Consider the following 12,750-nt stretch of genomic DNA (forward strand, 5'->3'; position numbering starts at 1 on the left):
TGGCCATGTCGCCCAGCCGTAGATGTGCATCATTAGTTGTTCTCTTGTTATGTCTGTCACTGATAATCACTCAATTAGCCGTGTCAGCTAACAATTGTTAGTTGGCTAGACTAACTACCAATCTATCTAAATTTGGAGTAATCACGACCGAATTCTGACCATGCCCAGGGGCCCTGACCTCAAGGGGGCCCCCATTGATTTTGTTAGTCATTCTCACTCAGATCATATAAACATGGCATAAATCATTAAGAAATGTGTAGACTGGGAGGAAATTAGGAAATTAGCTTAAACTGTCTTTCCCATGGAAAAATGTGTAGAATTGCAAGAAATAGACTTTAAAACTTAAATGTTCATCTCCACTGTCAAGAGGGAGGCCACTAAAATGTTTTAAGTGCACTACTTTTAACCAATGCCCTATGTGGCAGGTTGCCTAGCGGAATGTTGTGCCAGTAACCAAAAGGTTGCTGGTTTGAGTCCCTGAGCTGACTAGATGAATAATATGTTTATGTAACATGGAGCAGGGCACTTAACCCTAATTGCTCCTATATGTCTGTTAAGATGTAGGTGTGGGGCCCCCCCAACCAAGTCGTGCTTAGGGCACCCAAAAGGCTAGGGCCACCCCTGGCTCATGTGTAATAGTTTGTGAGGTATGCTTTCTTTTGAACTATCTGCAGTGCTATCGCTGTTCTGATGGAGGCACATGGGTCGCTGGCGTCGCCAGACCTGGCACGTCTAGCCTCTCACCTCCAGCTCCCTTTATCAGTTTTATGACTCCGCTTATCACACCCTGCACCGTAAATATAGCCTAGCCTAGTCAATTTGAGGTGAATAACAGCTTCGTAAATCGCCAATCAGCACACCATGGACGCGCCTAATGAGTCTGAAACGTCAGTTAGAACAATTTAATTAAAACGCGTTTTACATGTTTATCTTAATCTGTGATGCGGGTCGATGTCCAGTGCTTTGGACCAGTCCGTTGGATAATACACATCACTCAATCAACGTGTACTGGCTGTAGTGTATTGTATATTAGCCCCAGAAATCCCCCATGTCCACTACTATTATTTTCTATTCCTGTTTGTATGCAGTCAATGTAAAGCCTGTATGTCTGTCTCTGAGAGCCATCCACACTGACCATCAGCAACACCTGAGTTAGTCCTGAGAGGAAGAGAACATGGCATTCCTGTGCCAAAAGGTGAGCACATTACTAGGCTATATTAGCTTACTTATTTGATATCATTTTAAATGATCAATATGTGATGATTGTTTTGAGTTGTTGGGATGATTTATCAACTTGTAATGAATTTAAATAGCCTATTGATTCATTCACGATCAATATTGATTGGTTTATTTCGCAATGAGCTTCTGTTTTTGATGAAGTTTCGATGTTTATATAGGCTTGTAGCATCTATGTAAAAGAACGCCCAAATTGATGGACTATTGTTTTACAGGTTGTTATGAACCCATAAAGCCAGTAGCGGCAAAGCCTATTTGTAAGACAGAAATGGGTTGAGATCAACCATCAAAGATCATCGTTTAATCTCCTTTTATTTTCCTCGGCTAGGTGTGGGAAATGAAGCTTTCAGCTGCAGTGGAACAGTCAAGTGGCCGATATCTAATTAGTGCGGATTATCGTCACCTGCTCGCGCCTCTATTGTCCTACAAGGACTTGGCTATTGTCTGACCGTGGAGTGAGAAGTTGTTTTAGGGGATTTTGAGTGGCTTATAGAGGATTTAACATGCCCCAGCGATCTGATTGAAATGGAAACTATAAACTAGGCCAATGGTAATCAATAGTGATCACAAGTTAGGCTAATCTTTCTCATATCAAATCAGATATGAATGTGAATTAGGCCTAACAGAAACTGGCACATGATGACGGGTGATTTGAAATAAGACAACTGCATCAAATCATGTCAGTGAATATCAAATTTACCCATCATTCAGAAGACACTTATGCCAAATGTGTTAAAATATGTTTAATCTAGAGGATTGAAATACATATTTTTTTGTTTCAACATTAGGCCTAGGCTATTTAAAATATAGGGTATTGTCAACAATATTGCATTTCTTACAGATCGCCTACATTGTTTCTCGTTTATTTATTTTCACATCCCCATCCTCTCCTTAGATTCCAGACTATTTTCACACCGACTTCGTTCCCATGGAATCGGCTATTATCTTATTATCGCGGCGGTGCCAATGTCGCCGATGTGTGAGGATTTATTTACATGACTCTTAGCGAACGGGGCTGAATGAATTTATGACTTTGTAGTCACACCCCCTCCCCAGATCGCAGTGTTAGTTCCCCAATAACAGAGCTCCTACCAGGTCAGACAGACGGACAGGGCGGGAGACTCGCTAGGGTCCCCAATAACAGAGCTCCTACCAGGTCAGACAGACGGACAGGGCGGGCGACTCGCCAGGGTCCCCAAATAACAGAGCTCCTACCAGGTCAGACAGACGGACAGGGCGGGAGACTCGCTAGGGTCCCCAATAACAGAGCTCCTACCAGGTCAGACAGACGGACAGGGCGGGCGACTCGCTAGGGTCCCCAAATAACAGAGCTCCTACCAGGTCAGACAGACGGACAGGGCGGGAGACTCGCTAGGGGATGAAGTCAGTATAGGGGACACACACATTCAGTCTGATTATAAATACTATCTATTATTTCTAAAGTAATATAAAATAAAAAAAGGTATAGAGAATAGACCACCCCCGAAGAGCCAAGTGTATACCTATAGGAACAATATACTCTATATAGGCCTATTCTAGTGAACTTTGAATGGAAATATAGGCTATGTTCTTACACATCCGTGTATATCCAGGTAAAAGACAGCGACGTAAATGCACATTTAATTGTTGAGCCAACAACCATATAGTGTTTGGGATGTGTATCCATGCGCGGGCCCATTTCACATCCAGAAATGGCTGCACGTTTAGGCTACACGTCCTAATTGAATGTGTAATGTAGGCCTATAGATCCGAACCCAATTTAATACTAATCATGCTACCACCACTAATATCAATAATAAACTCTGCAATTTAGCACTTGATACACTTATTCGTGGGAAAAGTATATAAAGAGTGACCTCTGGTAAATGGAATGGATGGATGGGGGGGCTGTTAAAACTGTGTCTGTGCGGAAGCTTTGAAGTGCAGTTATGCACCGATGTGTTTCCTATGTGTCTATAGAACACGGCATTCAATGACATGGTTGGCGCATTTTCACAGTGAAACGTTACCAACAGAACAAATCTGTCAATCAAACACAACGACACTATAAATGTCTTTACGATCCAGTCACAGAGCTCAGTTGCATCTAGCGTACTCTTTCTCTCTCTTTCTCTGACCGCCCGTCTCGGTATTTACGCTTGGGATACTCCACGGAAGCCGTTGTTTTGGACGCAGAAGACGCATTAGCTGCCATGGGACCGTGCAAGCTGCTGACATCACTGGTCCTGTCCATGTGTTGTCATGTTCTGTACGCTACAGCATGGTAGGTTTTTTACCTGTTGTCATTTCAACAGTTCTGCCATGATCAGTTATATAGACAATGGGGGGGAAATCAGTTTACACGATGGCACAATTACCATGTCTTGACTGGGTTTGCTTTCTGTTTTCCATAGGTCGGTGAATAACTTCCTGATGACTGGACCAAAGGTAACGGATCTTTATTTACTTTTTGGGCTCGCGCACTTAAACTGCTTGGTTAAAATAGCCCTTACGGTTTACGTTGCAAATGTTTTCTCTGTAACTTAACGGAAATGTTTTCTAATAACAACAAATGAATAGCTCAAACACGGAGGCCAAGTTGGAAAACAGATAACACATTAAATGTCTGGTTGAATACTGATAACGAACGAGAACCTGTGATTTACTGTCTCTGTATCCGTGTGCCCCTCCAGGCCTATCTGACGTATGCCAGTAGCGTGCAGGTGGGCGCACAGAGCGGGATTCAGGAATGCAAACACCAGTTCGCTTGGGACAGGTGGAACTGCCCCGAGAGCGCGCTCCAACTATCAGCTCATGGACTGCGCAGTGGTGAGAATATATTTACGAGGCAGCGTGCTATAGGCTACCTAATCCCTGGAAAGAAATGATTTCCAATGGCAAATAGACTAGGCTTGTAGTGAGTATGTCTGAGGAAATTACGCATAGCAATTTACAAGCGTCTAATATTTACCAATGTCATCACACTTACCGTCTGTGTTAACTTTAACCATAACATTGACAACCATGATCTCTTTAAATTCCAGCCACAAGAGAGACGTCTTTCGTTCACGCCATCAGTGCTGCGGGGGTGATGTACACTCTCACCAAGAACTGTAGTATGGGGGATTTTGATAACTGTGGATGTGATGACTCCAATATTGGGCAGATAGGTGAGTTTATATACCATTACCATCTGACTTTATAACATTGAGTGTAGCAACCTATTTGAATTATGTGACCATGTATTATATGCTCAAATAACAGAGTTGCGCACATTTACACCATTACGCACAGAACCAAAAATGGGCAGAATTACGCACAGAAGACAACACTGAAATTTGACAGAAATAAGGGCAGTAATATTTGGACATGGACATAATTACATAGACTAACCCTGCCTTGTCTCTCTCCAGGTGGTAGGGGTTGGATCTGGGGGGGCTGCAGTGATAACGTGAAATTTGGGGAGAACATGTCCAAACAGTTCGTGGATGCGCTGGAGAACGGGCACGACTCGCGCGCAGCTGTAAACCTGCACAACAATGAAGCCGGTAGACTGGTGAGTGACAGATCTCATACTGGCTATACTGCCGGTCTCATACTGGCTATACTGCCGGTCTCATACTGGCTATACTGCCGGTCTCACACTGGCTATACTGCCGGTCTCACACTGGCTATACTGCCGGTCTCATACTGGCTATTCTGACGTTGGTAGGCCTATATGTGTATACTGTAAATTGTTATTTAATTGGAATGTTTTGTACATTTACAGGCCAATGTCATCTGTTTGGACTGGATTACTATTTTGGTTATCATTTGGATTCGTTGTGGAGTTTTTCGTTTTTTTTAGCCTATCAGATCGAACATAAACTTACAAATGAACTGTTGTGAGATATTATTGAATCCATAACTGACTGAAGCTCTCTCTAGGCGACCAAGGCGACCATGAAGCGAGCCTGTAAGTGCCACGGCGTCTCCGGGAGCTGCTCAGTTCAGACCTGCTGGATGCAGCTGTCTGACTTCAGAGACATCGGCAACTACCTCAAAGTCAAACACGACCAGGCGCAGAAACTGGAGATGGACAAGAGGCGGATGAGGTCGGGGAACAGTGCCGACAACAGGGGCGCCATCGCGGACGCGTTCAGCAGCATCGCCCGGATGGAGCTCATTTACCTGGAGGAATCTCCAGACTACTGTACCAAGAACAAGAGCCTGGGGCTCCAGGGCACCGAGGGGAGGGAGTGTCTGCAGGGGGGAAATAATCTCTCCCAGTGGGAGAGGAAGAGCTGCCGCCGGCTGTGCCATGAATGCGGCCTGAGGGTCGAGGAGAGGCGGATTGAGATAGTCAGCAGCTGTAACTGTAAGTTTCACTGGTGCTGCACGGTCAAGTGCGAGCGGTGCACGCAGGTCGTGACCAAATACTACTGCGCGCGCAGGGAGAGAGTGCGCAGGCCTCAGAACAGCACAAGGAAAAGTGGGAGAAGGCCCCGCGTGCAGCGCAGTTGATTTGCGCCTGTACAGACTGTGGTTATCTATACTTGAGGATAACTATGAAGTGGACAGCTTATTTTAATATTCGCTATTTAAACATGTTTTATTACAGTTCATTTTATCCATGTTCATCTGTCTGGGATTGTATGTCTTGTATGTTGTTACCCAAACATTTTACACGTGATTTCTCCTGTAACTTGTTTATGATCAACATATCTTCTCATCCATCCCACATCGGGTGACGAACTATTTCCACTTTTGTCCCTTATTTAAAATGCACTTTATAGGCTCTAACATTTTGACAATCGAATAGATATGTGATATGTTCTAAAAATATATATATTCCTTTGATAAATGTGTGTTTATCATCACAATGTTATTTTGTTCATGCACGTTTAAGTTTACTTGTCACTTTGGAGAAATATGGGTGTCTAAATGGGTTAGAGGCCTATGCGTACATTCGGTGTGCCCTTTTTGATATCAATTATGACATTGTTTTAAGTGTCATTATCACATGTTTTTATTTTTGTACAGGGAATTGCATATTAAATATTTGAATTTTATTTCGAGTCCTGTTCTGAATTTACTTCCTGTGCCGATGAAGTTAGTCGCATTTATTATTCTGATTTGGCAGTCTGTTTTTGTTTATTGGTGGTGTTGAGGGCGAGGTCTCCACGGGAGGCTGGGATCATCTCATTAATCTGGCCGCTGGTGTCATCGCCTGAGGGAAGAAAATAAACTGTCTTGTCCTGACACCCTTTGAAGTTCTCAATAGGCGTTTCCTCCAGTCTTATTTATGTGGCCATTGTCCAATCAGCGTCCTCGGAACCCCGAGACAAAGGACAAGGTTCCCATTTGTTTCTGATTCCTTCTCTTAAATTGAAAGGCGAAAGCTGCGTGTCCTCATCACATTCCCAGATCTCTCCCTTAGTGTCGGAGGTAAAAACACTAACAATGGTCTTCTGTTCGTTCCTTTGGCTCCTGGTGCTTTTCCTTCTCCACAAAACTCTTCTTGGACATGCCTGGTAAGACCCCACTTCTAACACATTTTATTTATAACGTTTTTAGTTTTCATTTAGCTAGTGTCTCGGTTTTAAAAGGTTGTTTCAGGCTATATTGTCTCTGTTCTTTCAGGGCCGTGAACAATTTTCTTATGACTGGACCCAAGGTAAGATTTGTATTCGAATTGTTTGCTTTATAAGTAACCTTAGGGAAAACAAGTGCTCCAAACTATTATGCAAAGATTCCCAAAAGGTACTCCTGGCATCATGAGTGCACGAAACATTGATGGTCTTTTCAATAGGATCGTTTCAGTAGTGCGTAATGATAGACGAATGCTTAGCCTACTTTAATAGCATTTATCACAACTCAATGGGTATCCAAATGTCACTTCGATTATTATTTTGTTTGTTGTTGAGGATATTCAATAGTGGATTTAACATGCTCTCTCCCTCTTATCTCCAGGCATATCTGACGTATGCTAGTAGCGTGCAAGTGGGCGCGCAGAGCGGGATCCAGGAATGTAAACACCAGTTTGCTTGGGACAGGTGGAACTGCCCGGAGAGTGCGCTCCAACTCTCAACTCATAAAGGCCTTCGCAGCGGTACAGAGCTTTGATACCCAATAAGTAAAATCTAATGCATAAAATGTCATATGTATGCGAGTTGAGAAGCCCTAACGCCTTGATCACACCTACAGTGTTAATGTGTTTTGGTTCACCAGAAGTCCATTAATTTCCAATGGAACGCTGCGTTTGCCTTGCAGCATTGCGTTGCAGAGACAGTTGCAGTGCGTTCTGTGTCGTGCATACGTTGGATAAATCGAACGTATGCATAGATGGCTTGACAGAAATGGTAGCAGAAGGGGAATGTTGAACTTTTGTTGCACACTTATCCAGATTATGCGGAGTACCATTTTATACAATGACGTTGTAGGTGTGTTCGAGGCTTTGGCTACATAATGCATAAACATGAATTGATATTTACCTGACATTGTGAAATATTTCAATACCTATTTATACGTTCGATGTCTGTTTCTGTAGCCACGAGTGAGACCTCTTTCGTGCACGCGATCAGCGCAGCAGGAGTCATGTACACACTGACCCGCAACTGTAGTCTCGGGGACCTGGACAACTGCGGCTGTGACGGCTCGAGAAATGGTCAAATCGGTAACGCACACAACAATGAGAGAGTAGACCTGAAGAAGGTGATAATATTCTTGCATCCTGCTATGTGTGCCCATACTCATGTTTTTGCTTGTCTCCTGTCCCAGGGGGGCGTGGGTGGTTGTGGGGCGGCTGCAGTGATAACTTGGACTTTGGGGAAAGGATGTCAAAACAGTACGTGGACGCGCTTGAGACTGGCCAGGACTCACGGGCGGCTGTCAACCTTCATAACAACGAGGCCGGTAGACTGGTGAGCTATTTCGCTCCAAACTCCTGCATGGAGAGCTATGGCATTACGCATGGGTTGACCATGGTATTACGCATTGGTTAATCTTGTTATTACACATTAATTGGCCATGTTGTGACGCATTGGTTGTGTGCCTCAATTCAATCACATTTGAGTTAATACCCACCATAACCCCTTTTTCTCTGTGTCTGTTGATCAGGCGGTGAAGGCCACCATGAAGCGCATCTGCAGGTGCCACGGTATGTCTGAGAGTTGCTCCGTTCAGACCTGCTGGATGCAGCTGTCTGACTTCAGAGACATCGGCAACTACCTCAAAATCAAACACGACCAGGCGCAGAAACTGGAGATGGACAAGAGGCGGATGAGGTCGGGCAACAGCGCCGACAACAGGGGCGCCATTGCGGACGCTTTCAGCAGCATCGCCCGAACGGAGCTCATTTACCTGGAGGAATCTCCGGACTACTGCAGTCAGAACGCCAGCCTGGGCCTTCACGGTACTGAGGGCAGGGAGTGCCTGCAGCACGGCGAGGGTTTGAACCAGTGGGAGAAGAGGAGCTGCCGCCGACTGTGCCATGAGTGCGGCCTGAGGGTGGAGGAGAGGCGGACAGAGATAGTCAGCAGCTGTAACTGCAAGTTCCAATGGTGCTGCACGGTCAAGTGTGAGAACTGCTCTCAAGTGATGGTCAAACACGTGTGTGCCAGAAGAGAGGGAGGCCACGGACACAACTATAGAAGGAGATTCCGAGGACCTAAATGAATGAAAAGAGGGAGGCCTGTGGCTTTATTCTATGCAAACTATTATGATGGCAAATGTAAAATCATGAGTTTATTTGTCATCTTATTTCAAATCTATCTTTATTCACAGACTGTCCTCCACTCCACGTGATTATGTGAAATGTTGTTCTGCACTTCCCCCCTCACCCACCCACGTTTGTCTTATTGTAGGCCTATATGGATGTAAATTATATATTTATGTATGTGACTCATTGGAAATATTTAATAAACAAATATAAAATATACTTCGCTGTTTTTGCTTCTCAATGATTATTTATGGGACTACATACAAATCTTCTGATGAATAAACAGTTAAGAAAATGTGTTTATTTTTGCTCAATGACTGCATTTTATCCTTCTGCAAAACAAATTAGAATAACACGAAATTCACTCAGTAAAATAATAGGTGAATAGGCAGGCAGTGGTGAATACGCTAGAAGGGGATTGTTACCATGTAGCCGTTCACACCTCCATCAGGGCTCAGCTTCAGCGTTGATTTAACAGCGCTTTGATGTGGACGTTGTATCGATGGCATGTTTAAGGATCGGAATGAGGATCAAGCCTTTTGAAGGAAGCCTCCTTACCGGTGTGTTTATAGGTGTTTGCCATGGTAATCCGGGACACTGCTGTGACCGTGTACGTTGTCACACTTGAAAAGTCAATGCAACTGCATCACAATAAATCAAAGCAGAACGCTACACTGTGAAGACAAGACTATGGGTAGGAATGCATCTCAATGTATTTAATTGTAGCCTATTATGAAAGATGGCGTGGCAGCATTTTGCGTAACCTAGCCAAATGTGTGATGAAGTAATCGTCACTTAAAAGCTGCACTCCATCTTTTGGATAGATGCAACAAACTGGATGGAAGTTATCGGCAACATGTGTTTCAGGAACATTTAAATGTTACCTAAATTACTGGAAGGACATTGTTTTGATTGGCTATGAACATGCACTGACGACTATGATGCGCTCTATTTGTTGCAAGGATTTTATGTGACACTAAAATAAATGTAACGGTTTTCAGAGAGAGATCGACAGAGAGCATTACCAGGAGAAATAGAGCAGAATACTATTCCATTGTCTCTCTCCTCTCCCCTGTAGATCACTCATTCATTCTCTTCACCCTCCTCTATTTCTCCCTCTCTGCTGGACATGCCATAAACCTGCCACTGGGTCCCTGATCAGTGACTGAAGGCAAGGATATTACCCCACCCAGGGGTCTGCCTCAGGGAGGAGAGGAGGACAGAGAGGGGAGGGAGGTCTTGCTGGTGGGAGGCAGAGAGGGAGAGAGTGAATAAGACATCAAATACAGGAAACAGGATGAATAAGACATCAAGTACAGGAAACAGGATGAATAAGACATCAAATACAGGAAACGGGCTGAATAAGACATCAAGTACAGGAAACAGGATGAATAAGACATCAAATACAGGAAACGGGCTGAATAAGACATCAAATACAGGAAGCGGGCTGAATAAGACATCAAATACAGGAAGCGGGCTGAATAAGACATCAAATACAGGAAGCAGGCTGAATAAGACATCAAGTACAGGAAACAGGCTGAATAAGACATCAAATACAGGAAACATGCTGAAAAAGACATCAAATACAGGACATCATTACAACACTGTATATAGACATAATATGACATTTGAAATGTCTTTATTATTTTGAAACTTTTGTGAGTGTAATGTTTACTGTACATTTTTATCGTTTATTTGACTTTTGTTTATTACCTATTTCACTTGCTTTGGAAATGTAAAGATATGTTTCCCATGCCAATAAAGCCCATTAAATTGAATTCAATTTGAATTGAGTGGGAAAGAGAAGGGGAGTGTGGATGTGGAGAGGGAGGTATGGCTGTGGGAGGTGAAGAGAAGGAGAGGAGATATAGATCATGATATGGGAGGAGTATTGCTTTCAATAGTATATTTTACTGACTACCCCACTCAAGTAATGTGTTCAATTAAGACTCAATCAACCTATTAGGGACATATAACATATCAATTAAGTAATTGTTGTAGGCCATGCCCTGTGTTTTGCACATCATGTGACATAGCAAGATTGTATTCTGTATTTTAAGCCTTATTCAGAAATACGAATTACACCAAAAATGTATTCAATTGCCTGAGGTGGTGCCTGAGGTGGTGCTGTGTGACATTTGTGACACAGTGGAGACCTGCTGAGGCCCTGGGGGTCAATCAACCAACACACTAACACTGTTCTCTAGAGGCTCAACCAACCAACACACTGTAACACTGTTCTCTAGAGGCTCAACCAACCAACACACTGTAACACTGTTCTCTAGAGGCTCAACCAACCAACACACTGTAATACTGTTCTCTAGAGGCTCAACCAACCAACACACTGTAATACTGTTCTCTAGAGGCTCAACCAACCAACACACTGTAATACTGTTCTCTAGAGGCTCAACCAACCAACACACTGTAACACTGTTCTCTAGAGGCTCAACCAACCAACACATTGTAACACTGTTCTCTAGAGGCTCAACCAACCAACACACTGTAACACTGTTCTCTAGAGGCTCAACCAACCAACACACTGTAATACTGTTCTCTAGAGGCTCAACCAACCAACACACTGTAATACTGTTCTCTAGAGGCTCAACCAACCAACACACTGTAACACTGTTCTCTAGAGGCTCAACCAACCAACACACTGTAACACTGTTCTCTAGAGTCCCTGGGGGTCAACCAGCCAACACACTGTAACACTGTTCTCTAGAGTCCCTGGGGGTCAACCAGCCAACACACTGTAACACTGTTCTCTAGAGTCCCTGAGGGTCAACCAGCCAACACACTGTAACACTGTTCTCTAGAGTCCCTGGGGGTCAACCAGCCAACACACTGTAACACTGTTCTCTAGAGGCTCAACCAACCAACACACTGTAACACTGTTCTCTAGAGGCTCAACCAACCAACACACTGTAATACTGTTCTCTAAAGGCCCTGGGAGTCAACCAGCCAACACACTGTAACACTGTTCTCTAGAGGCTCAACCAACCAACACACTGTAACACTGTTCTCTAGAGGCCCTGGGAGTCAACCAACCAACACACTGTAACACTGTTCTCTAGAGTCCCTGGGGGTCAACCATCTAACACACTGTAACCTAGAGTCCCTGGGGGGTCAACCAACCAACACACTGTAATACTGTTCTCTAGAGGCCCTGGGGGGTCAACTAATCAACACACTTTAACACTGTTCTCTAGAGTCCCTGGGGGTCAACCAGCCAACACACTGTAACACTGTTCTCTAGAGTCCCTGAGAGTCAACCAGCCAACACACTGTAACACTGTTCTCTAGAGTCCCTGAGGGTCAACCAGCCAACACACTGTAACACTGTTCTCTAGAGGCCCTGAGGGTCAACCAGCCAACACACTGTAACACTGTTCTCTAGAGTCCCTGGGGGTCAACCAGCCAACACACTGTAACACTGTTCTCTAGAGGCTGACTTAGGGTTCACAGTATAGGTAATAGGGTGCCATTCAGCTGCAACCATATGAAGGAATGTCACTCAATATGGTGGAGCCTGGAGGCTGGGGGGCAGCCTTTGTTAGGACCCCCCAGGGGTAGGGCTGTATTCATACCTAGACAGCCCTGCATGCCTGGGGGTTCACTGATCAGCCATTCCTCCTCTATCCCCTCCTCTCTCACCTTAGTGTGAGATACCAGACACAGCAGTGGGCTGCACGGTGGGCTGGCTATCTGTGCCATCACAACAGTCTGCAGGCCTGGTCCATGTACAGTGAGGGAAAAAAGTATTTGATCCCCTGCTGATTTTGTACGTTTGCCCACTGACAAAGAAATGATAAGTCTATAATTTTAATTATGGGTTT

The 12,750-nt window shown here is 44.3% G+C and overlaps 2 protein-coding genes across 2 annotated transcripts; both read left to right on the plus strand.

Moving 5' to 3' along the window:
• The first annotated feature begins 2,480 nt into the window (after positions 1-2,480).
• On the plus strand, positions 2,481-6,226 carry LOC106604409 (protein Wnt-8a). Its single transcript, XM_014199006.2, has 6 exons — positions 2,481-3,499; positions 3,630-3,663; positions 3,909-4,044; positions 4,260-4,385; positions 4,629-4,771; positions 5,143-6,226. The coding sequence occupies exons 1-6, from the start codon at positions 3,429-3,431 to the stop codon at positions 5,716-5,718; spliced, it is 1,086 nt and encodes a 361-aa protein (XP_014054481.1). The 5' UTR covers positions 2,481-3,428; the 3' UTR covers positions 5,719-6,226.
• Positions 6,227-6,657: 431 nt separating this feature from the next.
• Positions 6,658-9,053, plus strand: LOC106604410 (protein Wnt-8a). Its single transcript, XM_014199007.2, has 6 exons — positions 6,658-6,728; positions 6,838-6,871; positions 7,168-7,306; positions 7,745-7,870; positions 7,975-8,117; positions 8,314-9,053. Exons 1-6 carry the CDS (start codon positions 6,658-6,660, stop codon positions 8,869-8,871), a joined length of 1,071 nt encoding a protein of 356 aa, XP_014054482.1. The 3' UTR covers positions 8,872-9,053.
• Positions 9,054-12,750: the final 3,697 nt, after the last annotated feature.

The sequence above is a fragment of the Salmo salar genome, chromosome ssa05 (genome assembly GCF_905237065.1).
Source record: "Salmo salar chromosome ssa05, Ssal_v3.1, whole genome shotgun sequence".
Taxonomy (NCBI): Eukaryota; Metazoa; Chordata; class Actinopteri; order Salmoniformes; family Salmonidae; genus Salmo; species Salmo salar.